The sequence below is a fragment of the Panulirus ornatus genome, chromosome 2, assembly GCF_036320965.1.
Source record: "Panulirus ornatus isolate Po-2019 chromosome 2, ASM3632096v1, whole genome shotgun sequence".
In the NCBI taxonomy this organism is placed as follows: Eukaryota; Metazoa; Arthropoda; class Malacostraca; order Decapoda; family Palinuridae; genus Panulirus; species Panulirus ornatus.
In genome coordinates this window covers 8,157,072-8,182,815 of record NC_092225.1, presented here as the reverse complement: position 1 = coordinate 8,182,815, position 25,744 = coordinate 8,157,072, and the positions used below count along the sequence as shown (strand labels likewise).

The following is a 25,744-nucleotide window of genomic DNA, read 5'->3' as shown; positions in this document are numbered from 1 at the left end:
GTGTGTCAGTACTATAGGTCGTGTTGGTCGTGTGTCAGTACTGTAGGTCGTGCTGGTCGTGTGTCAGTACTGTAGGTCGTGCTGGTCGTGTGTCAGTACTGTAGGTCGTGTTGGTCGTGTGTCAGTACTGTAGGTCGTGCTGGTCGTGTGTCAGTACTGTAGGTCGTGTTGGTCGTGTGTCAGTACTGTAGGTCGTGCTGGTCGTGTGTCAGTACTGTAGGTCGTGTTGGTCGTGTGTCAGTACTGTAGGTCGTGCTGGTCGTGTGTCTGTACTGTAGGTCGTGTTGGTCGTGTGTCTGTACTGTAGGTCGTGCTGGTCGTGTGTCAGTACTGTAGGTCGTGCTGGTCGTGTGTCAGTACTGTAGGTCGTGCTGGTCGTGTGTCAGTACTGTAGGTCGTGTTGGTCGTGTGTCAGTACTGTAGGTCGTGCTGGTCGTGTGTCAGTACTGTAGGTCGTGCTGGTCGTGTGTCAGTACTGTAGGTCGTGCTGGTCATGTGTCTGTACTGTAGGTCGTGCTGGTCGTGTGTCAGTACTGTAGGTCGTGCTGGTCATGTGTCAGTACTGTAGGTCGTGCTGGTCATGTGTCTGTACTGTAGGTCGTGCTGGTCATGTGTCTGTACTGTAGGTCGTGTTGGTCGTGTGTCTGTACTGTAGGTCGTGCTGGTCGTGTGTCAGTATTGTAGGTCGTGCCGGTCGAGTCTCGTAATATCTTGTATTTATTGAACAACATCTCCTAAAGACTACTGTTGTTAATGATCATACAAGCTCATCAGCGTAATACAAGATATTTAATTATATAGTACGTGTTCTATCCCTATGAGACGGTTATGGTATTTCTTTCCTTTCTTTCGTGTTGGCATCTTGCCGTGATATCTCGGACCACAAGCAATCATGTTTGCATGACATACATTCCCCTCATCAGTCTCCGACTTATACCAAGAGATTCCGGATATCGTGTTGGCATCAATATCAATCATTTAATACCAGTTTACCTGCCTAGCTCTCTTCCCGACGCCTGACTCTAACCTGTATCTTTCATCTCTTTTAAGTTAAACATGATGATTCTCAAGCGTTACTAACAGAGACCCATACTATAACTCGTTTTTAAGACCATTCTAGACCTAGGACATTTTCCTCTTACCATTCCCAAACACTTTTCCTTCAGCAGCAAGGTAAGAGTGTTTTCCTCAGCGGCACAACAATATGTTCACGACCCCTCAGTCCTCCCTGCTCAGTAACTAACGTTTTCCTCCCACATCACTCACTCGCCTGGCTCTTACAACATAAATCTTTCTCCTCAGTAACACACCACGTCTTTCTCTCCGCCTTTACTTCACAACCCCTCCAACTCTTCCAGCAGCACACTCATTCATTCGTCCTCCGTGATGGCACGATTATCTTGACTCTCCCTCCCAACAACACAGATTTATCTCTCCTTTCAAGATAACTCCTCCCCTTCAACAGAGTTCCTCTTCTCCTACCTGTCACCATTGCAACTCTCTTCCCTCGCCACACAGTCTCATGTAAGCGCTCCTTCTCCAGGAACATAGCTCCCTTATATCCCCTCAGTAGTTCCTTCCTTAGAGTTGTATCTCCCCTATACCGCCTCAGTCTTTCCATCCCTAGCTATATAGCTTCCCTTATATTGCTTCTTGAGCTTCCATACTCTCTTATCTAGGACCCACGCTTTGCATCTATACATCTGGACATACGCATCTTTGCATCGCATACAGTGACGTATCGTTCCACACATTTTCTAATCAACTCAGGACCTTCGCCCACTCACTCTCCGTATTGCTCACTTCAGCTCTCATGGTTCCATTTACTGCAATGTCCACTCACAGGTATCTAAGTTTTTGCCGCTCATCAGCTCGGCTCCTATGTTACTCCTATCCTCACGTTTTTCTCTCCCCATGACGAGTCTTTCATCTCTCCTTCCCATTAACTGATGTATTCTGTCTCTTATTCGCGTCATCAAGACAAGTCCTGAACAAGATACCTCCTCCCTATGGGGACAGATGCTTCCCACTAAGACAACCACTCTCCTCCACCCAGACCACCGCATACCATCGAGACACATCGTCATCGTCAACCCAGCTCCTCCTATAAGAGTTTACTACTTCAGTAAGACAGATCCTCCCCAGGAATCCAATCCCTCCATTGCAAGACGTCTCTTTCCCAGTGAAATATATCTTCCCCCTACCTCCAGCTGATATCGAGAGGGCATCCACTCCCGGCGGAAATCGAAGAAGTCGTACCGAATGGCTACATCATGTAATGTGTGACCCCCGAACTTGCCATGCCCGAAGATCTCCACAGCGATGGGCACTTGGTCCTTGTTGTTCTGCATGTTCCAGTCTTTGGCTAAGGGGAGAAGAGGAGGAGACTTAGTAGTGGCAGATGATACAAGAAATGGTACATGACTGATACTGGACTGCAATGGCTTTTACTGGCGAGTATTTTGTGATAGATGGTTAATGAGAATGTCGATGTGAAGTGGTCTTGATTGGCGCTCATGATGCTGGTTTAAAGTGTTTGGGGTGGCTGATGTTGAATCTGGGATCGTTGGCTTGAATATGTTGGTGTTAATGACCGTAACGACTTATATCAGACTCCCAAGTGCTTCAGGTAGATATGGATATTAATCCCATTGTCTCCTTAGAAGAAAAGAAATAATTTACATAGAGAAATGTCACTTACTGGACCAGTAGTAGAGGTACTGGACACTGGCCTCTTCCTCGGGTAGGATGAGGCATGTTTCGTAGATCTGGCACTTAAGGCCATGACAAGAGCTCTCCGAGGGCTGTGCCGTGTAGTTGAACTGCTTGCCGAACTCCAGAATGCCCGCGGCACCCATGAACGTTCCTGACCCGGATGTGGACTCGATGCTGACTCCCCAAGAAGATGTTGAGTTAGTGTCAGAGTTCAGTTTTTTCATTAGATGATATATATATATATATATATATATATATATATATATATATATATATATATATATATATATATATATATATATATATATATATATATATATATTTTTTTTTATTATACTTTGTCGCTGTCTCCCGCGTTTGCGAGGTAGCGCAAGGAAACAGACGAAAGAAATGGCCCAACCCCCCCCCCCATACACATGTATATACATACGTCCACACACGCAAATATACATACCTACACAACTTTCCATGATTTACCCCAGACGCTTCACATGCCTTGATTCAATCCACTGACAGCACGTCAACCCCGGTATACCACATCGCTCCAATTCACTCTATTCCTTGCCCTCCTTTCACCCTCCTGCATGTTCAGGCCCCGATCACACAAAATCTTTTTCACTCCATCTTTCCACCTCCAATTTGGTCTCCCTCTTCTCCTCGTTCCCTCCACCTCCGACACATATATCCTCTTGGTCAATCTTTCCTCACTCATTCTCTCCATGTGCCCAAACCACTTCAAAACACCCTCTTCTGCTCTCTCAACCACGCTCTTTTTATTTCCACACATCTCTCTTACCCTTACGTTACTCACTCGATCAAACCACCTCACACCACACATTGTCCTCAAACATCTCATTTCCAGCACATCCATCCTCCTGCGCACAACTCTATCCATAGCCCACGCCTCGCAACCATACAACATTGTTGGAACCACTATTCCTTCAAACATACCCATTTTTGCTTTCCGAGATAATGTTCTCGACTTCCACACATTCTTCAAGGCCCCCAGAATTTTCGCCCCCTCCCCCACCCTATGATCCACTTCCGCTTCCATGGTTCCATCCGCTACCAGATCCACTCCCAGATATCTAAAACACTTCACTTCCTCCAGTTTTTCTCCATTCAAACTCACATCCCACTTGACTTGACCCTCAACCCTACTGTACCTAATAACCTTGCTCTTATTCACATTTACTCTTAACTTTCTTCTTCCACACACTTTACCAAACTCAGTCACCAGCTTCTGCAGTTTCTCACATGAATCAGCCACCAGCGCTGTATCATCAGCGAACAACAACTGACTCACTTCCCAAGCTCTCTCATCCCCAACAGACTTCATACTTGCCCCTCTTTCCAAAACTCTTGCATTTACCTCCCTAACAACCCCATCCATAAACAAATTAAACAACCATGGAGACATCACACACCCCTGCCGCAAACCTACATTCACTGAGAATCAATCACTTTCCTCTCTTCCTACACGTACACATGCCTTACATCCTCGATAAAAACTTTTCACTGCTTCTAACAACTTTCCTCCCACACCATATATTCTTAATACCTTCCACAGAGCATCTCTATCAACTCTATCATATGCCTTCTCTAGATCCATAAATGCTACATACAAATCCATTTGCTTTTCTAAGTATTTCTCACATACATTCTTCAAAGCAAACACCTGAACCACACATCCTCTACCACTTCTGAAACCACACTGCTCTTCCCCAATCTGATGCTCTGTACATGCCTTCACCCTCTCAATCAATACCCTCCCATATAATTTACCAGGAATACTCAACAAACTTATGCCTCTGTAGTTTGAGCACTCACTCTTATCCCCTTTGCCTTTGTACAATGGCACTATGCACGCATTCCGCCAATCCTCAGGCACCTCACCATGAGTCATACATACATTAAATAACCTTACCAACCAGTCAACAATACAGTCACCCCCTTTTTTAATAAATTCCACTGCAATACCATCCAAACCTGCTGCCTTGCCGGCTTTCATCTTCCGCAAAGCTTTCACTACCTCTTCTCTGTTTACCAAATCATTTTCCCTAACCCTCTCACTTTGCACACCACCTCGACCAAAACACCCTATATCTGCCACTCTATCATCAAACACATTCAACAAACCTTCAAAATACTCACTCCATCTCCTTCTCACATCACCACTACTTGTTATCACCTCCCCATTTGCGCCCTTCACTGAAGTTCCCATTTGCTCCCTTGTCTTACGCACTTTATTTACCTCCTTCCAGAACATCTTTTTATTCTCCCTAAAATTTAATGATACTCTCTCACCTCAACTCTCATTTGCCCTTTTTTTCACCTCTTGCACCTTTCTCTTGACCTCCTGTCTCTTTCTTTTATACATCTCCCACTCAATTGCATTTTTTCCCTATATGTTTTTTTTTATATATATTATACTTTGTTGCTGTCTCCCGCGTTAGCGAGGTAGCGCAAGGAAACAGACGAAAGAATGGCCCAACCCACCCACATACACATGTATATACATAAACGTCCACACACGCACATATACATACCTATACATTTCAACGTATACACACATATACATACACAGACATATACATATATACACATGTACATATTCATACATGCTGCCTTCATCCATTCTCGCCGCCACCCCACCACACATGAAATGTCTCCCCCTCCCTCCGCGTGCGCTCGAGGTAACGCTAGGAAAAGGCAACAAAGGCCACATTCCTTCACACTCAGTCTCTACTGTCGTGTGTAATGCACCGAAACCACAGCTCCCTTTCCACATCCAGGCCCCACAAAATTTCCATGGTTTATCCCAAGGATTTCAATCAATTGACAGCCCGTCGACCCCGGAATACCACATCGTTCCAGTTCACTCTATTCCTTGCACGCCTTTCACCCTCCTGTATGTTCAGACGCCGATCACTCAAATACTTTTTCACTCCATCCTTCCACCTCCAATTTGGTCTCCCACTTCTCGTTCCCTTCACCTCTGACACATATATCCTCTTTGTCAATCTTTCCTCACTCATTCTCTATATGTGACGACACCATTTTAATACACCCTCCTCTGCTCTCTCAACCACACTCTTTTTATAACCACTCATCTCTCTTACCCTTTCATTACTTACTCGATCAAACTACCCCACAACACATATTGTCCTCAAACATCTTATTTTAACACATCCACCCTCCTCCGCACAACACTATCTATAGCCCATGCCTCACAACCATATAACATTGTTGGAACCACTATTCCTTCAAACATACCCATTTTTGCTTTCCGAGATAATGTTTTCGCCTTCCACACATTTTTCATTGCTCCTAGAACTTTCACCCCCACCCTGTGACTCACTTCCGCTTCTATGGTTCCATCCGCTGCCAAATCCACACCTAGATATCTGAAACACTTCACTTCCTCCAGTTTTTCTCCATTCAAACTTCACCTCCCAATTGACTTGTCCCTCAACCCTACTGTACCTAACAACCTTGCTCTTATTCCCTTTTACTCTCAGCTTTCTTCTTTCACACACTTTACCAAACTCAGTCACCAGCTTCTGCAGTTTCTCACCAGAATCAGCCACCAGTGCTGTATCATCAGCGAACAACAACTGACTCACTTCCCGAGCTCTTTCATCCACAGCAGACTGCATACTTGCCCCTCTCTCCAAAACTCTTGCATTCACCTCCCTGACAACCCCATCCATAAACAAATCCAAACAACCGTGGAGACATCTCTCACCCCTGCCGCAAACCGACATTCACTGAGAACCAATCACTTTCCTCTCTTCCCACTCGCACACATGCCTTACACCTTCGATAAAAACTTTTCACTGCTTCTAACAACTTGCCTCCCGCACCATATATTCTTAATACCTTCCACAGAGCATCTCTATCAACTCTATCATATGCCTTCTCCAGATCCATAAATGCTACATACAAATCCATTTGCTTTTCTAAGTATTTCTCTCATACATTCTTCAAAGCAAACACCTGATCCACACATCCTCTACCACTTCTGAAACCACATTGCTCTCCCCCAATCTGATGCTCTGTACATGCCTTCACCCTCTCTATCAATGCCCTCCCATATGATTTCCCAGGAATACTCAACAAATTTATACCTCTGTAATTTGAGCACTCACCTTTATCCCCTTTGCCTTTGTACAATGGCACTATGCATGCATTCCGCCAATCCCCAGGCACCCCACCATGAGTCATACATACTTTAAATATCCTTACCAACCACAGCCACCCCCTTTTTTTTTATTAAATTCCACTGCAATACCATCCAAACCCGCTGTCTTGCCGGCTTTCATCTTCGGCAAAGCTTTTACTACCTCTTCTCTGTTTACCAAATCATTCTCCCTAACCCTCTCACTTCGCACACCACCTCGTCCAAATATATATATATATATATATATATATATATATATATATATATATATATATATATATATATATATATATATATATATATATATATATATATATATGTATAATTTCTATGAAAGAGTCCAGGTAGTACTACCCAGTATTTTCAGGGCTCTTGCAACCCAAGACTCGAGAACAGATGAGAGGCAGGTACTATGTCTGAGGAAAGAAACCTGGATGTTCTGGCACCCAGTGAAACAAAACTCAAGGGCAAAAAGGAAGAATGGTTTGGAAATGTCTTTGGAGTAAAGTCAGGGTTTAGTTAGAGGACACGAACTAAAGAAGGAGTAGCACTACTCCTGAAGCTGTCGTTGTAGGGGTGTGTCGAAGTGTCAGGAAGTGAATTCTGATCGAATGAGAGTAAAGATTATGGTGAATTTCGGAAGCTGGGTTATTGTTAGGGCATATGCACTTGGTCACGAAAAGAATGGTAATAAGAGGCAAATGTTTTGGGAGCAGCAGTATGTGTCAAACGTTTTGATGCAAGAGACCGGCTACTCGGGATGAGGGATTTTAATACGAAGGTGAGTTATGTGGCAATTGAGGATATAATTGGGGAACTTAGTATTATGAATGGAATTGGTGAACTGATTTTTGAGTTGTGTGCTGAAAAAGGGCTGGTGATTGGGAATACCTGGCTTAAAAAGAGGGATGCATACATGTATACGTATATGAGTAGGAGAGGTGGTCAGCGATTTATTATTGGATTCAATGTTGATTGATAGGCATGTAGAGGAGAGACTTTTAGATGTAAAAGTGCTAAGAAGAGCAGCTTATGGAATGTTTGATCCTTATATTGTGGAGGCAAGGATGAAGATTTGTAGAGGTTTTAGGATAAGAGGAAACAATATCAGTGAGAATATCATTGTATATATATATATATATATATATATATATATATATATATATATATATATATATATATATATATATATATATATATTGGTGCATATGCACCTGGGCATGAGAAGAAAGATCATGAGAGGCAAATGTTATGGGAGCAGCTGAATGAGTGTGTTAGTGGTTTTGATGCACAAGACCGGGTTATAGTGATGGGTGATTTGAATGCAAAGGTGAGTAATGTGGCAGTTGAGGGAATAATTGGTATACATGGAGTGTTCAGTGTTGTAAATGGAAATGGTGAAGAGCTTGTAGATTTATGTGCTGAAAAAGGACTGGTGATTAGGAATACTTGGTTTAAAAAGAGAGATATACATAAGTATACATATGTAAGTAGGAGAGATGGCTAGAGAGCGTTATTTGATTACGTGTTAATTGATAGACGCACGAAAGAGACTCTTTTGGATGTTAATGTGCTGAGAGGTGCAACTGGAGGGATGTCTGATCATTATCTTGTGGAGGTGAAGGTGAAGATTTGTGGGGGTTTTCAGAAAAGAAGTGAGAATGTTGGAGTGAAGAGAGTGGTGAGAGTAAGTGAGCTTGGGAAGGAGACTTGTGTGAGGAAGTACCAGGAGAGACTGAGTACAGAATGGAAAAAGGTGAGAACAAAGGAGGTAAGGGGAGTGGGGGAGGAATGGGATGTATTTAGGGAATCAGTGATGGATTGCGCAAAAGATGCTTGTGGCATGAGAAGCGTGGGAGGTGGGTTGATTAGAAAAGGTAGTGAGTGGTGGGATGAAGAAGTAAGATTATTAGTGAAACAGAAGAGAGAGGCATTTGGACGATTTTTGGAGGAAAAAAATGCAAATGAGTGGGAGAGGTACAAAAGAAAGAGACAGGAGGTCAAGAGAAAGGTGCAAGAGGTGAAAAAGAGGGCAAATGAGAGTTGGGGTGAGAGAGTATCATTAAATTTCAGGGAGAATAAAAAGATGTTTTGGAAGGAGGTAAATAAAGTGCGTAAGACAAGGGAGCAAATGGGAACTTCAGTGAAAGGGGGCTAATGGGGAGGTGATAACAAGTAGTGGTGATGTGAGAAGGAGATGGAGTGAGTATTTTGAAGGTTTGTTGAATGTGTTTGATGATAGAGTGGCAGATATAGGATGTTTTGGTCGAGGTGGTGTGCAAAGTGAGAGGGTTAGGGAAAATGATTTGGTAAATAGAGAAGAGGTAGTAAAAGCTTTACGGAAGATGAAAGCCGGCAAGGCAGCAGGTTTGGATGGTATTGCAGTGGAATTTATTAAAAAAGGGGGTGACTGTATTGTTAACTGGTTGGTAAGGTTATTTAATGTATGTATGACTCATGGTGAGGTGCCTGAGGATTGGCGGAATGCTTGCATAGTGTCACTGTACAAAGGCAAAGGGGATAAAAGTGAGTGCTCAAATTACAGAGTTTGTTGAGTATTCCTGGTAAATTATATGGGAGGGTATTGATTGAGAGGGTGAAGGCATGTACAGAGCATCAGATTGGGGAAGAGCAGTGTGGTTTCAGAAGTGATAGAGGATGTGTGGATCAGGTGTTTGCTTTGAAGAATGTATGTGAGAAATACTTAGAAAAACAAATGGATTTGTATGTATCATTTATGGATCTGGAGAAGGCATATGATAGAGTTGATAGAGATGCTCTGTGGAAGGTACTAAGAATATATGGTGTGGGAGGCAAGTTGTTAGAAGCAGTGAAAAGTTTTTATCGAGGATGTAAGGCATGTGTACGTGTAGGAAGAGAGGAAAGTGATTGGTTCTCAGTGAATGTAGGTTTGCGGCAGGGGTGTGTGATGTCTCCATGGTTGTTTAATTTGTTTATGGATGGGGTTGTTAGGGAGGTGAATGCAAGGGTTTTGGAGAGAGGGGCAAGTATGCAGTCTGTTGTGGATGAGAGAGCTTGGGAAGTGAGTCAGTTGTTGTTCGCTGATGATACAGCGCTGGTGGCTGATTCACGTGAGAAACTGCAGAAGCTGGTGACTGAGTTTGGTAAAGTGTGTGAAAGAAGAAAGTTAAGAGTAAATGTGAATAAGAGCAAGGTTATTAGGTACAGTAGGGTTGAGGATCAAGTCAACTGGGAGATAAGTTTGAATGGAGAAAAACTGGAGGAAGTAAAATATTTTAGATATCTGGTAGTGGATTTGGCAGCGGATGGAACCATGGAAGCGGAAGTGAATCATAGGGTGGGGGAGGGGGCGAAAATTCTGGGAGCCTTGAAGAATGTTTGGAAGTCGAGAACATTATCTCGGAAAGCAAAAATGGGTATGTTTGAAGGATTAGTGGTTCCAACAATGTTGTATGGTTGCGAGACGTGGGCTATGGATAGAGTTGTGCGCAGGAGGGTGGATGTGCTGGAAATGAGATGTTTGAGGACAATATGTGGTGTGAGGTGGTTTGATCGAATAAGTAATGTAAGGGTAAGAGAGATGTGTGGAAATAAAAAGAGTGTGGTTGAGAGAGCAGAAGAGGGAGAGAATGAGTGAGGAAAGATTGACAAAGATGATATATGTGTCAGAGGTGGAGGGAACGAGGAGAAGTGGGAGACCAAATTTTAGGTGGAAAGATGGAGTGAAAAAGATTTTGAGTGATCGGGGCCTGAACATGCAGGAGGGTGAAAGGCGTGCAAGGAATAGAGTGAATTGGAACGATGTGGTATACCGGGGTCGACGTGCTGTCAATGGATTGAACCAGGGCATGTGAAGCGTCTGGGGTAAACCATGGGAAGTTGCGTGGGGCCTGGATGTGGAAAGGGAGCTGTGGTTTCGGTGCATTATTACATGACAGCTAGAGACTGAGTGTGAACGAATAGGGGCTTTAGTGTCTTTTCCTAGCGCTACCTCGCACACATGAGGGGGGAGGGGGTTATTATTCCATGTGTGGCGAGGTGGCGATGGGAACAAATAAAGGCAGACAGTATGAATTATATACATGTGTATATATGTATATGTCTGTGTGTGAATGTATATGTGTACATTGAGATGTATAGGTATGTATATTTGCGTGTGTGGACGTGTATGTATATACATGTGTATGTGGGCGGGTTGGTCCATTCTTTCGTCTGTTTCCTTGCGCTACCTCGCTAACGCGGGAGACAGCGACAAAGCAAAATATAATAAATAAATAGAATATATATATATATATATATATATATATATATATATATATATATATATATATATATATATATATATATATATATATGCGTGTGTGTGAATATGTATGTATGAATTACAGGAAATTGGTAAGTGAATTATAAAAGGTTTCTTTCATTCTCGTCTGCATAAGACAAGTTGAAAACTGGGGTAAGAGAGTGGAACATAATTTGTCATTAGCATACGTACCCAAACAGATATTGCAGCTCAGTGCTCAGGTCAGAGATCTTGCCAGCTGTGCAGTACTTGGCTGTGGATGATGGGCAGTCTGGGTCACTCTGTTACTCATTAAACATTCATATCAACGTTACTGCAATTAGAACTCTATTTTCAAAATACCCAGGCATCATTCTTTTTTTATTCCTCTATCATTTCTTAGCTCTTCTGTTAATTATCTATAAGTAAGTTCATATGAGGGATTGCTTGTATCATTTTTCTTAATAATGTAATAAGTTGAGAGTAATTTGCTCAATTAAAAAATCACATATATTGTTAACGAAAATGAGGATATGTTAAAACAAAGGACGGAGGTTTTCATCAAAGCATTCTAGCTAATTTACAAATTGATATAATTTCGGTTGTATCATATTCTATCTATGCATTTATGTACTTTACTGATTCGTAGGAACACGTTTGTGATGCCGTATGTGTATCTGTGTGCTCGCGGGCTTACATATGCCCACAGTTTGCGCGCTTGTGTGAGCGCGTCACGACGTGTGTGTGTGTGTGTGTGTGTGTGTGTGTGTGTGTGTGTGTGTGTGTGACTGAAGTGGACTTACAGTTAGTGCATTCCTCCTCGCCGCTGGCGGAGCAGCCGTCGTCAGTGAGGATGAAGAGCGCTTCGTCGAACAAGATGTTGTAGTGGATCACTTCCTCTATTACCGAAGGATACGTCATCCCAGCTTCTTCAACTGCGGAAGGGAATGGTAGTGAGTCACTGAGGTGGCCGTACAATCCATTCACCCTTAAGGAAGAGAGTCCCTAGGGTGTCTAGGGAGTATATTCGCCCTTAAACGGAGGGGAGGGCGCGCAGCTGCAGAACCTCTCAACGGTGTTGAGAGACATTTGTTTGTGTGGTTAAATTCTGGGAAGTTTTCAGCTAGGACCAGTAGTATCTATGGTCACTAATGCCAGGGGAGTGGGTCACTACCTTTGGTCAGTGATACTGTAGGGAGAGGGTCAGTATCTGTTGTCACTCGTGCTTGGGGAGATGTTCTGTACCCGTGGGGATAGGGTCAGTACCCACAGTCTCTGATGTTAGGGAATAACAGTGGCATGCTGGGGAGAGGGACTTATGCCTCGAAAGGGGTATTAGCGGAGACTGTTGTTAGAAAGAAGGACATTGACAGTGACTGATGCTTGAGAAAGGGATATCAATAGACTGTTGCTTGGGAAAGTGGTATTAACAGTGGCTGATGCTTGGAAAAGTTATACTAATGATGACTTTTGCCGGGGAAAGGAACATATTATAATGGTTGGTGCGAGGAAGAGGAGCAGTAACAGTGACAGTTGCTGGAAAAACGGACATTAACAGTAACTGATGCTGGAAAGAGGGACAATAACGGTAACTGTTGCTTGGGAAGAGGAACATTAACAGTGTCTGTTTCTGTGGAGAGCCATTAAGTAGCTGATGCTGGGGAGACCCATTAAGTAACTAATGTGGGGAGAACCATTAAAAGCGACTGTTCCTTAGAGCGAGTGTCAGCAACTAAAGCGTACAGGTGATTATGTAAAGAAGCCATTGATTGCCAAAAAGGTTCTTCATGATGAGACATGACTGATGTTGAAGGGAAGGTCTTTAAACGCAAGTGATCTGAAAAGTTGTGGACAGAGATGAGTGATGGGCAGAAGGGAGAGTGGTGGAGTTAACAAAGAAAATTGGTAATGTGAGACTAGAGGGTGTTTGAAAAGGAAATAGGCGGTAGTGAAGGGAGACTTGAGGTATTAAAAAGGTAATGGTGGAATGAGACTGGAGGATGTTAACAAAGGTAACTGATGGCAGTAAAAGGAAACTGGAGGGTGTTATCAGAGGAAACTAGTGATAATGAAGACAGACTGGGAGGGAAAGATGGGCCTATCGTCTGAAAGAATGAGTGGTTAACGGAAGTGACCGAGAGCATCGTAACTGTGATGACTGCTGGCGGTACAAAGGTGAAGGTGATTATGGCAGTGTTGTGGCAGTAACCAGATGAGGTGTGAGGTAAGGGGCGGCTCACCTAGTAGGTAGTCGAGGACACCTCGCATGGTGGGACTTTCATACATCTCCCGGCCATACATGACCCGCGGCTTGTCCTGGTCCAGGAAGGTGATCTCCAGCTCTGTCATGAAGGACTTAGGCACCGTTGGCAGCGGGGCTGTTGAGAGAATGGAGAAGCGCATGGTTACAACGAGAACGTACTTACCCGGAGGGCATCTCCGCCAGCATGTCGACCCCTGTATACCACATCGTTCCAATTCACTCTATTCCTTGCACGCCTCTCACCCCTCTGTAAGTTCAGGCCCCGATCCCTCAAAATCTTTTTCACTCTATCCTTCCACCTCCAATTTGGTCTCCCACTTCTCGTTTCCTCCATCTCTGACACGTATATCCTCTTTGTCAATCTTTCCTCACTCATCTCTCCTTGTGACCAAACCATTTCAATACACCCTCTTCTGCTCTCTCATCCACACTCTTTTTATTACCACACGTCTCTCTCCCCTTTTTATTACTTACTCGGTCAAACCACCTCACATCTCATAATGTCCTCAAACATTTCATTTCCAACACATACATCCTCCTCCGCACAACCCTAGCTATAACCCATGCCTCGCAACCATAGAATATTGTTGGAACCACTATTCCTTCAAACATACCCATTTTACTCTCCGAGATGATGTTCTCGAATTACACACATTATTCAACGCTCCCAGAACCTTCGCCCCCTCCTCCATCTTGTGACCCACTTCCGCTTCCATGGTTCCATCTGCTGCTAAGTCCACTCCCAGATATCTAAAACACTTCACTTCCTCCAGTTTTTCTCCTTTCAAACCTACCTCCCAGTTTACTTGTTTCAACCCTACGGAGCCTAATAACCTTGCTCTTATTCACATTTACTCTCAGCTTTCTTCTTTCACACACTCTACCAAACTCAGTCACCAGTTTCTGCAGTTTTTCACCCGAATCAGCCATCAACGCTGTATTATCAGCGAACATCAACTGACACATCCCAAGCCCTTTCATCCACAACAGACTGCATACTTTCCCCTTTCTCCAAAACTCTTGCATTCACTTCTCTAGCAACCCAATCCATAAACAATTAAGCAACCATGGAGTTATCACGCACCCCTGCCGCAAATCGACATTCACTGGGAACCAATCACTTACCTCTCTTCCTACTCGTACACATGCCTTACATCCTTGATAAAAACTGTTCTCTGCTTCTAGCAACTTACCTTCCACTCCATAAATATAGTATATATATATATATATATATATATATATATATATATATATATATATATATATATATATATATATATATATATATATATATTGCTATTGACGTTTGTGTGAATAAATTGTACATTTCCTTTTCCATAGCCAGAGGTTGAACCATTATGTGACATTCATTTTTTTTCATTCATTTCAAGCTAAAAGTTTGTTTTCTAAATTGTTTCTTACATTTTTCATATGTATATATATGTATGTGTGTGTGTGTGTGTATGTGCATGTGTGTGTGTGTGTGTGTGTGTGTGAGTATATGTATATATATATGTATATTATCCCTGGGGATAGGGGTGAAAGAATACTTCCCACGTATTCCTCGCGTGTCGGAGAAAGCGACTAGAGGGGACGGGAGCGGGGGGCCGGAAATCCTCCCCTCCTTGTATTAACTTTCTAAAATGGGAAACAGAAGAAGGAGTCACGCGGGGAGTGATCATCCTCCTCGAAGGCTCAGAGTGGGGTGCCTAAATGTGTGTGGATGTAACCAAGATGTGAAAAAAGGAGAGATAGGTAGTATGTTTGAGGAAAGGAACCTGGATGTTTTGGCTCTGAGTGAAACGAAGCTCAAGGGTAAAGGGGAAGAGTGGTTTGGAAATGTCTGGGGAGTGAAGTCAGGGGTTAGTGAGAGGACAAGAGCAAGGGAAGGAGTAGCAATACTCATGAAACAGGAGTTGTGGGAGTATGTGATAGAATGTAAGAAAGTAAATTCTCGATTAATATGGGTAAAATTGAAAGTTGATGGAGAGAGGTGGGTGATTATTGGTGCATATGCACCTGGGCATGAGAAGAAAGATCATGAGAGGCAAGTGTTTTGGGAGCAGCTAAATGGGTGTGTTAGCGGTTTTGATGCACGAGACCGGGTTATAGTGATGGGTGATTTGAATGCGAAGGTGAGTAATGTGGCAGTTGAGGGAATAATTGGTATGCATGGGGTGTTCAGTGTTGTAAATGGAAATGGTGAAGAGCTTGTAGATTTATGTGCTGAAAAAGGACTGATGATTGGGAATACCTGGTTTAAAAAGCGAGATATACATAAGTATACTTATGTAAGTAGGAGAGATGGCCAGAGAGCGTTATTGGATTACGTGTTAATTGACAGGCGTGCGAAAGAGAGACTTTTGGATGTTAATGTGCTGAGAGGTGCAACTGGAGGGATGTCTGATCATTATCTTGTGGAGGCTAAGGTGAAGATTAGTATGGGTTTTCAGAAAAGAGGAGTGAATGTTGGGGTGAAGAAGGTGGTGAGAGTAAGTGAGCTTGGGAAGGAGACCTGTGTGGGGAAGTACCAGGAGAGACTGTGTACAGAATGGAAAAAGGTGAGAACAATGGAAGTAAGGGGAGTGGGGGATGAATGGGATGTATTTAGGGAATCAGTGATGGATTGCGCAAAAGATGCTTGTGGCATGAGAAGAGTGGGAGGTGGGCTGTTTAGAAAGGGTAGTGAGTGGTGGGATGAAGAAGTAAGAGTATTAGTGAAAGAGAAGAGAGAGGCATTTGGACGATTTTTGCAGGGAAAAAAATGCATTTGAGTGGGAGAAGTATAAAAGAAAGAGACAGGAGGTCAAGAGAAAGGTGCAAGAGGTGAAAAAAAGGGCAAATGAGAGTTGGGGTGAGAGAGTATCATTAAATTTTAGGGAGAATAAAAAGATGTTCTGGAAGGAGGTAAATAGGGTGCGTAAGACAAGGGAGCAAATGGGAACTTCAGTGAAGGGCGTAAATGGGGAGGTGATAACAAGTAGCGGTGATGTGAGAAGGAGATGGAATGAGTATTTTGAAGGTTTGTTGAATGTGTCTGATGACAGAGTGGCAGATATAGAGTGTTTTGGTCGAGGTGGTGTGCAAAGTGAGAGGGTTAGGGAAAATGATTTGGTAAACAGAGAAGAGGTAGTAAAAGCTTTGCGGAAGATGAAAGCCGGCAAGGCAGCAGGTTTGGATGGCATTGCAGTGGAATTTATTAAGAAAGGGGGTGACTGTATTGTTGACTGGTTGGTAAGGTTATTTAATGTATGTATGACTCATGGTGAGGTGCCTGAGGATTGGCGGAATGCGTGCATAGTGCCATTGTACAAAGGCAAAGGGGATAAGAGTGAGTGCTCAAATTACAGAGGTATAAGTTTGTTGAGTATTCCTGGTAAATTATATGGGAGGGTATTGATTGAGAGGGTGAAGGCATGTACAGAGCATCAGATTGGGGAAGAGCAGTGCGGTTTCAGAAGTGGTAGAGGATGTGTGGATCAGGTGTTTGCTTTGAAGAATGTATGTGAGAAATACTTAGAAAAGCAAATGGATTTGTATGTAGCATTTATGGATCTGGAGAAGGCATATGATAGAGTTGATAGAGATGCTCTGTGGAAGGTATTAAGAATATATGGTGTGGGAGGAAAGTTGTTAGAAGCAGTGAAAAGTTTTTATCGAGGATGTAAGGCATGTGTACGTGTAGGAAGAGAGGAAAGTGATTGGTTCTCAGTGAATGTAGGTTTGCGGCAGGGGTGTGTGATGTCTCCATGGTTGTTTAATTTGTTTATGGATGGGGTTGTAAGGGAGGTAAATGCAAGAGTCCTGGAAAGAGGGGCAAGTATGAAGTCTGTTGGGGATGAGAGAGCTTGGGAAGTGAGTCAGTTGTTGTTCGCTGATGATACAGCGCTGGTGGCTGATTCATGTGAGAAACTGCAGAAGCTGGTGACTGAGTTTGGTAAAGTGTGTGGAAGAAGAAAGTTGAGAGTAAATGTGAATAAGAGCAAGGTTATTAGGTACAGTAGGGGTGAGGGTCAAGTCAATTGGGAGGTGAGTTTGAATGGAGAAAAACTGGAGGAAGTGAAGTGTTTTAGATATCTGGGAGTGGATCTGTCAGCGGATGGAACCATGGAAGCGGAAGTGGATCATAGGGTGGGGGAGGGGGCGAAAATTTTGGGAGCCTTGAAAAATGTGTGGAAGTCGAGAACATTATCTCGGAAAGCAAAAATGGGTATGTTTGAGGGAATAGTGGTTCCAACAATGTTGTATGGTTGCGAGGCGTGGGCTATGGATAGAGATGTGCGCAGGAGGATGGATGTGCTGGAAATGAGATGTTTGAGGACAATGTGTGGTGTGAGGTGGTTTGATCGAGTAAGTAACGTAAGGGTAAGAGAGAGGTGTGGAAACAAAAAGAGCGTGGTTGAGAGAGCAGAAGAGGGTGTTTTGAAATGGTTTGGGCACATGGAGAGAATGAGTGAGGAGAGATTGACCAAGAGGATATATGTGTCGGAGGTGGAGGGAACGAGGAGAAGAGGGAGACCAAATTGGAGGTGGAAAGATGGAGTGAAAAAGATTTTGTGTGATCGGGGCCTGAACATGCAGGAGGGTGAAAGGAGGGCAAGAAATAGAGTGAATTGGAGTCATGTGGTATACAGGGGTTGACGTGCTGTCAGTGGATTGAAGCAAGGCATGTGAAGCGTCTGGGGTAAACCATGGAAAGCTGTGTAGGTGTGTATATTTGCGTGTGTGGACGTGTGTATGTACATGTGTATGGGGGGGGGGGGTTGGGCCATTTCTTTCGTCTGTTTCCTTGCGCTACCTCGCAAACGCGGGAGACAGCGACAAAGTATAAAAAAAAAAAAAAAAAAAAAAAAAAAAAAAATATATATATATATATATATATATATCAGTTATCCATAAATTACGGAAATGTAAGAGTTCAAGCATTTGGGGTTTATATGTGGTGCAGTCATTGTTATAATTCTGTGGTAAATAGATAAAGAAGTAATTTTCCCCTTAAAACAGGAGATATATATATATACTTTTATTATATATGGAGACTCTCTCTCTCTCTCTCTCTCTCTCTCTCTCTCTCTCTCTCTCTCTCTCTCTCTCTCTCTCTCTCTCTCTCTCATACTTACGTTGGTTGGGAGGGGGCTCCTGGGGTGTGCAGCCAAGTTCCCTGAATTTCTTGCTGTAGTACTCTTTCCTGGCGTTGAAATCCACGCGTGGCCTCGCGTCTCGGCTCTTGCGGTAGTGCTCTCTTTTGGCTTTGGTGTCCATGCGTGGCCATGGGTCTTGGGTCCTAGCAGCGCTAGGTTTCAAGGTGATGGGTTCCTGGAAGCTTGCGTCATAGGAACTGTGGTCCAGAGGTCTGGGATTCGGGCGACCCGAGTTCGACGCCCATACACCACACGCCAGCAACCCGAGCAGCGTCAAAGTAAAGGTTGTGGAGGACATCATCGTGGCCCACCTCACCACGGACGGTAGCTGGTGATATTCAGTGATCCGTTAGAGATATAGTTAAGGTATGGAGTTATGGTGACACCCCGAGTGTTGATGATGGTGTGATTGGAGCTTGTGATTATCATTTGTGTGTTACGAGGAGAGAGTTTTTATACTCGCGTTGCCTCGCCTATTAACCCTGTCTATATATACCATGTCTTTACTGCTATATGTATAAACACCACACACACACACACACACACCACACACACACACACACACACACACACACACACACACACACGCGCGCGCGCGCGCGCGCGCACGCAGAGCAACCTAAGCCGGGGATCCATTTATCGACCAGGGGAGGATGAACACTTAGGTTGGGTGTAAGCCGACTGCCACATCCAGGATTCGAACCCGTGCAGGCCCGACCTCGGGCGGGGGCCGTGATGACTCATAGTCTGTAACGTTAACCAGTGATACCTGTAACTATATCATGGTGGCCCGTGTGTGTGTGTGTGTGTGTGTGTGTGAGTGTAATATATGGAAAAGACCTGTACGCTCTTTAGGTCCCAATTTCAAACCTCTGATGACCTCCGCACTTCAAACACTTTAACGCTTAACCTATGTTGTCTTTCCTCTGTTTCACGTCTTACTTCTCTGATACTATCGATGACTTTCTTCTCATTCAAAGTCATCTGTTGTTCACCATGTTGGTGATATTCGTTTTTACGTTAAAAGGCTAAACATTATCGACCTAGACAGACTGATATAGTATCATGAAGGTCGCAATCACGTCCCTCGCTCCCGTCTCTCCTGCAGTATCTCCTTATCACTCATATCCCTTTTTTACAGATTAATCGTTATCGTTGCGCTGCGTTATACATCCTCCAGCAGGAAGAACCATACTGGTAATGTGTCCTGAAGGTTAAATACTGTGGATATCTTACACAACGTCATCTTTCCTGTATACATAAAGTTGATTTCTATGATAGCCAACAGATAAGTTACGTCTTTGAAAGTTGGGTTAATGTGGTGTTCCCTGGTGATCCTTTGGTATTCCCGAATCTCATACAGACTACAGTAATATCCAAGACGTTCGTCAAAGAATAGCCTCGTTTCACTCAGCCCAGTCCTCATCATCTTGTATACGGTTGGAGTAACAGCATCATGAACGGGTCTGATCAAAGTTGGGGCTTGTCTAATGGTTCTGTTGTTCATCGTAGTTCCTGATCGTAATCATCATCTTCTTCTAAAGTCCTTCAAAAGATCTTCAGATATGATTCATGATCCTTTGTCGAATCATTTTTATAGATCAAGGATAATTTCGTCCGAAGACTGAGCCCTGTAGAACCCTTGCGGTTAATCCAAACTAATTAGGAAGAACAGTTCTTGCCTGTGTCTGAATTTCAGTAAGTTTCAGTCTGCTGAAGGATACCCTTTTATAATTACTTAAAACCCCATTTTCTTTACAAATCTATTACGTTGTACATTGTCAAAGACCTACTAGGAATCCGGTAACATATAATCCATCCACCCAACTCCCGTCGAGGTCATTGGTCACTATCACTAGCCCTCGGGTGGTTTCTTCAGCGTAGGTAATCGTCCATTTACCATCTAGATCTGTTCCCCAACGATTTATGACCACTCTCGTTAAAGATGCCTAATCTGTATCTCAGTGTCTTTTTCTGTCCCTTCCATCAGAGTAGGCATGGCATTTCTCACCATTCCGTTCCTGTGACACATATCTCTTTCCCCATTGATTATCTGAACAGCGCCTAAAGTAATCTGTCAAGTGTCTGTGGAAACACTCTCATCAGGTCCACGCATTTAAGTCGGTACCATCCATACAAAGGTGGTCCAAAGGCATGATAACTAACACCTATACACAGTTGTAGACACGACAAGGAAAGTGTCAGACGCACGATAACTAACCCCCCCACACACACACAGTTGCCAGTTATTCCATTAACTTAGCAGGATAGACATAACTGGCCGCTGGGGTGATACAGTTTCGAGAAAAAAGTGTTGAGTGTTAAGGTTGTGCCGGTAATATGAGAGGCATGAAGAAGGGAAAATGTACAGTAAACCAGGTCACGGTATATGGTTAACCAGGCCGCACTATGTTTAGCCAGGTCACACTGTACGGTTAATCAGTTCACGGTGTATGGATAGCCAGGCCACACAGTATAGTTAGCCAGGCCACACCGGATGGTAAGCCAGGCCACAGTCTGTGGTCGGCCAGATCACATTGTATAGTTAACCAGGTCACACTACATGGTTAGTCAGGTCACACTTTGTAGAAATCCTGGCCACACTAAATGGTTAACAATGAAACATTATATGGTTATTCAGGTTACGCTCTATGATTAGAATATAAGGACAACATACTATACTTGCTCAGTGTAAGGACATCACGACAAAATCTCACTCAAGGTTCTTATATATTTGCATTCAGCCGCCTCCTCACAAACACATTCAAACGCAAATGTACTCACGTGCATATATACGGGTAGGTGTACAGACACACACGCAAGTACACTCTGTACACTCGAAAACACCTCGAAGTGCTTCATCCCATACACAGATAGAAGATAACCAAAACACACACACACACACACTCACACACACACACACACACACACACACACACACACACACACACACATACTATATATATATATATATATATATATATATATACACACATATATAGTAAATCTCAGGACACCTCAGTGGGTTCCTGCAGCTGCATGGCTCCACTACAATCTGTAGCAGGCTAAGGATGGACTTCTTTGGGGAGAGTTCTTCGACAAGGCTGCACTTCAATGATGCAACCTCACTGAGGGTGACTTTTCACTTGCAGCTAACCACAGCAGGCGGAGTCCGGTGACGCTTATACGCGCATATATATATATATATATATATATATATATATATATATATATATATATATATATATATATATATATATATATATGCGGACCACAATGAACCACAGAATGACATAAAACAACCCAGGGTTGAGCGTTCATGAGTGATTAACAGACTAAATCAATGAGATACGTTCAAGTTTCCCCTTGGAGCACTGTTACCTGTCGAGGTGTTGGCCTGACGACGGTCGGCTGATGACTGTGGCGATAGTGAGTTCGAGGCAGCAACGCCCCCCGCTAGCAGCAGCAGCAGCAGCCCCCCCTGGCATGGGTCTGGGTGATGGCACTTACACGTAGATACATGTGGCTGAACCCGCCACCACTAGTGCTAGCGCGGGGAACGTCAGCAGCCACACAATAGTTCACGCCCACCCCACTATCACCCTCGACTTGATCGCTAACCTTTGCTCACCCCACTCCCTCCTTCCCGACGTATGCTCAGTGCTTGTCATCCTTACTGGTGAATTGTGTGTGTCTGTTTTCCTTTCTGTGGAAGTTGTTGTAATGTGTGTCTCTTGGTGCGACTAATGGGAATTTTTCAAGGGAAGTAGCGTCTGTGTGAGTCAGTTTTAATGTTTGCGTAACGTCTCGAATCTGCTGGTTTTCTCCAGATCTAAAGTTCTGTTCTCAAACTGACTGACGTCCACTGTATTAGCTAAATGTTTCCTTTCTTCATCTTTCTTCATAATGAATTAATTGGAGCCAAAAGCTTTCGTATCTTGGGTTTACCCACATCGAATAAAGGAAAAATTTTCCTCAAGACCCGAGTACCCAGCGTGTATATTACTCAGATTGCAGCCATAAAGTGCAGGTCCTGGGAGGCAGCGGTGCTGGTCATCAGCACAGTACACTGTCTTTCACTGAACCGTCCGTTAAGGTTTCAGGTTTATTCTGATGTGAGTGAGGCCTGGTCAAAACTACGTCGGTCCCATGTCTGCTACGTGTTCCAGACCAGATACCATATAAAGATGTATCTCAAGTCCAAAACTCCATTTCACTCTCACACAGCCTCACTGTAAGCCTATGATAAGAATCCCTTACTTAACCACATCGTTTGATATCAGCCTCAGTGTTGAGCGAGTCGAGCCATATGATCCTCCATTCACCTTTCCACTCTCTCTTTCACATACACACACACACACACACACACACACACACACACACACACACACACACACAACGCCTCCATAGGACACGGAGTAGCCATATCCTCAGTGTCTTCTCTGGAACTTTCTCTTTTCATCTCCTTCACCGGATCTGTACATCTTTATTTTCCTTTTGCCTGTGTACTGTTAGCAGTGATACAACACATCACTTTGACCAACAAGTTTGTTATAGGGTATTACCGTTTGCGTTGTAAATTATTACAGTTTGAATTTCAGTATATCCTAGTACATCAATGTATATAATATCTTGGTCTGAAATTGGTCCACATTTCTTCATTTGTATCTGCCTCAAAAAATCTGTAACCAATAAGGAAATCTGAATGTTCCTGGCGCATTATAACGAAGCTTACTTTCCTGTAGTTAGAATCCATCACTGAGTCATCGTACATAAAAAAAAAATCAGAGTGAGAGAACGTGGCCTTAGTATCATCCTTGACGCCTGAAGAAGGTGCTGAAGATTTTGCGATTGATGATTTCTTTGTTAACGTTGATAGCCTTAATGACTGTTAGTGCAAATCTGAAAATGCATGTTCACGGTAAACTTGATCCAATAATGGTCGATATTAATTTTTCTTATCCTCCTGCCGTAACAAGTCTGTGTCTGGGGGTTAGAAATAAATTCAATATGTTTCATTTCAGTTTCAATTTGGTATGGAAAACATTCCCCCAACATACCAGTTTGCCAGTTCTCATCACGGTTACTTATCAAAAAGTTTAAAATCGCCAACATTTACACTAAGTCTCCGACCAGTGATTGTTTTTCATTTGCACAGTTACGCTTTAACTTCAAAGTCTTTGCTTTAACTCAGACGGATATCCTCCACCAACACCCACCACTGATTGTGGTTCCCTCTGTCGTTGAAGCGAGGAAGCAACGTGTCACCATAACTTAGGAATTACTGTCGTCAGAATCTGCGATGACTTAAGTAATATGTGATTATAAACGTTTCATAAAATCTGTTTATAAGATTTAGCATCACCTGTTGAATGATGTTCATGAAAATTGTTTCGTAATGCTGAGAGTGCATCAAAACAGAAGAACGAACGTGTAAGAATTATTATACTCGTGTCCTACGAGAAAGAGGATTTGCTAAACCAAATATATCATATAATATTTGTTTTATGAATATAAGATCATTTATGATTCCTGCTTCTCTCACATTTATTTCCGTAAACATTTATGCTAATGATACGTTTATTGTAGAATGAAATGGCAAACGAAGAAACGACTCACACAACGACCATCGGACGATATTTACCCTGTTGTGATCCTTTTAATTCCGGTCCAGCACTATGGCCCAGCGTCTCCAGTGTTGCTCACCTGAAATCGTAGCATGTTTACCATTACTCATCAGGTGGTGAGGAGAAAAACTGTATCCTGCAAGACTACTGTACCCTACTTTAACCCTAATGAGAGGAGTCGTGATGGGTGTGTAGGCAGCACACAGGCCATATTAGCGGTCCAGCTCCGCCAGCGTACACCCTACAACTCTCGAGACCAAACAGCCTCCACACCAACACAACAGCAGCTGCAGGGCGCGGGTCACCATCCCCTGAGCATCTGTACTGTCAGGAGTTGTGTTAGTATTACAAGCGTAATATATATGTATGTATGTATGTACCGTAAATGTGGAGCCACACCACCGTAACCTTGCTAGGAACATGGTCAATGTTGACAACACATTGTGCAGGCAGGCAGTGTCTGTAACAATGATGGCATTGTCATTCCACCAAGTTACCGACAGTGTTAACTAAAATTGTTACGATGTTGTAGATCCAATGGTAACAATGTCGATAACATGTGTTGGCTACATTGTTATGAGCATTGTCGTGATGTATCCACATACATGTTGGGTACATCATAACTGGGGAAAGTGTTGGTAACATACACCTCTCTCCCGTCGATGAGGTCAGTGTTGGCAACAAATTCAGCCTAGTTGCCAACAACGTTACCAGCTCTTTGTCCAAAAAGTTGACAACAATATTCTTTACACTGTTGCGTTGGTGCAGACATATTCCTCTTTTCTTCTCCCTTGCTCTTTTCTCTCCATGAATCATCGCTCCTTCCCACTCACTTTACTATCCTCCCTCACTGTCCCTCTTCGTTCGCACTATATTTCACTCGGCCTCTCCCTCACTTGTTTACTCACCGACACTGACTTATTCTCTTCATCTAATGTTCTTCCTCCTTTTCCCTTCATCCCGCCATTATTCCTCGTTCCACACGTTCTAAGTAACGACTGGCCAACCATCATTACCCACTCTTGCTCCCAAACACTTACAGCTTTTTTCCTCCACCAGCAGTCGATTGATTGAGAAAATTACTTAAGGTCATGTCATTTTACACTTGATAAATGCTTTCCTTCACATTTGATTATCTTAGAGGCATTTTCTCTTTCTAGTAAGTAAACTGGATTATTTTGAAAGCGTTATACCATCATTATATATTGTGATACTGTGGTTATGCGTACTTTTATATTTACCCACCTGTTGTTTATCGTACACCTGTGAACTGATTACAAAATTTCTAAAAATCACACATAATAGTAACCGTCAGGTAAAGATGAGGTGGTGTGCCAGGTTCTGAGTAATGCGTTCCATGCGTTTATAATTCTCAGATTATTTACGTTATCGTTAATATCGGTCGATGACAGGAAACTCTGGTTAGGTTGGTCATTGGATGGTCTTCTCATCGATTGGCGGGACGACACAGTCTCTGGTAGGGGGTATGGGAGGGCATACTCCCACATTTAAGCCGTAACAGAACGTCTTCTCTTTCCTCCCTATGTATAG

At 43.2% G+C, this 25,744-nt stretch overlaps 2 protein-coding genes across 2 annotated transcripts in view; one reads left to right on the top strand and one right to left on the bottom strand.

Annotated features, from left to right (window-relative positions):
- Positions 1 to 22,087, bottom strand: part of LOC139753375 (uncharacterized) — a 36,438-nt gene extending 14,351 nt beyond the window's left edge. Inside the window, exons 1-7 of the mRNA XM_071669792.1 lie at positions 21,948 to 22,087; positions 18,546 to 18,894; positions 13,403 to 13,540; positions 11,966 to 12,097; positions 11,376 to 11,436; positions 2,702 to 2,889; positions 2,205 to 2,365 (exon numbers count right to left, since the gene is read on the bottom strand). Of these exons, the coding sequence (XP_071525893.1) occupies positions 2,205 to 2,365; positions 2,702 to 2,889; positions 11,376 to 11,436; positions 11,966 to 12,097; positions 13,403 to 13,540; positions 18,546 to 18,867 (1,002 nt within the window). The 5' untranslated portion in view covers positions 18,868 to 18,894; positions 21,948 to 22,087. The remainder of the gene's footprint in view (positions 1 to 2,204; positions 2,366 to 2,701; positions 2,890 to 11,375; positions 11,437 to 11,965; positions 12,098 to 13,402; positions 13,541 to 18,545; positions 18,895 to 21,947) is intronic.
- A 2,183-nt stretch (positions 22,088 to 24,270) lies between these two features.
- The window catches only part of LOC139753344 (uncharacterized), a 46,723-nt gene continuing 45,249 nt past the window's right edge, over positions 24,271 to 25,744 (top strand). The window contains exon 1 of the mRNA XM_071669701.1: positions 24,271 to 24,531. Within this exon, the coding sequence (XP_071525802.1) occupies positions 24,286 to 24,531 (246 nt within the window). The 5' untranslated portion in view covers positions 24,271 to 24,285. The remainder of the gene's footprint in view (positions 24,532 to 25,744) is intronic.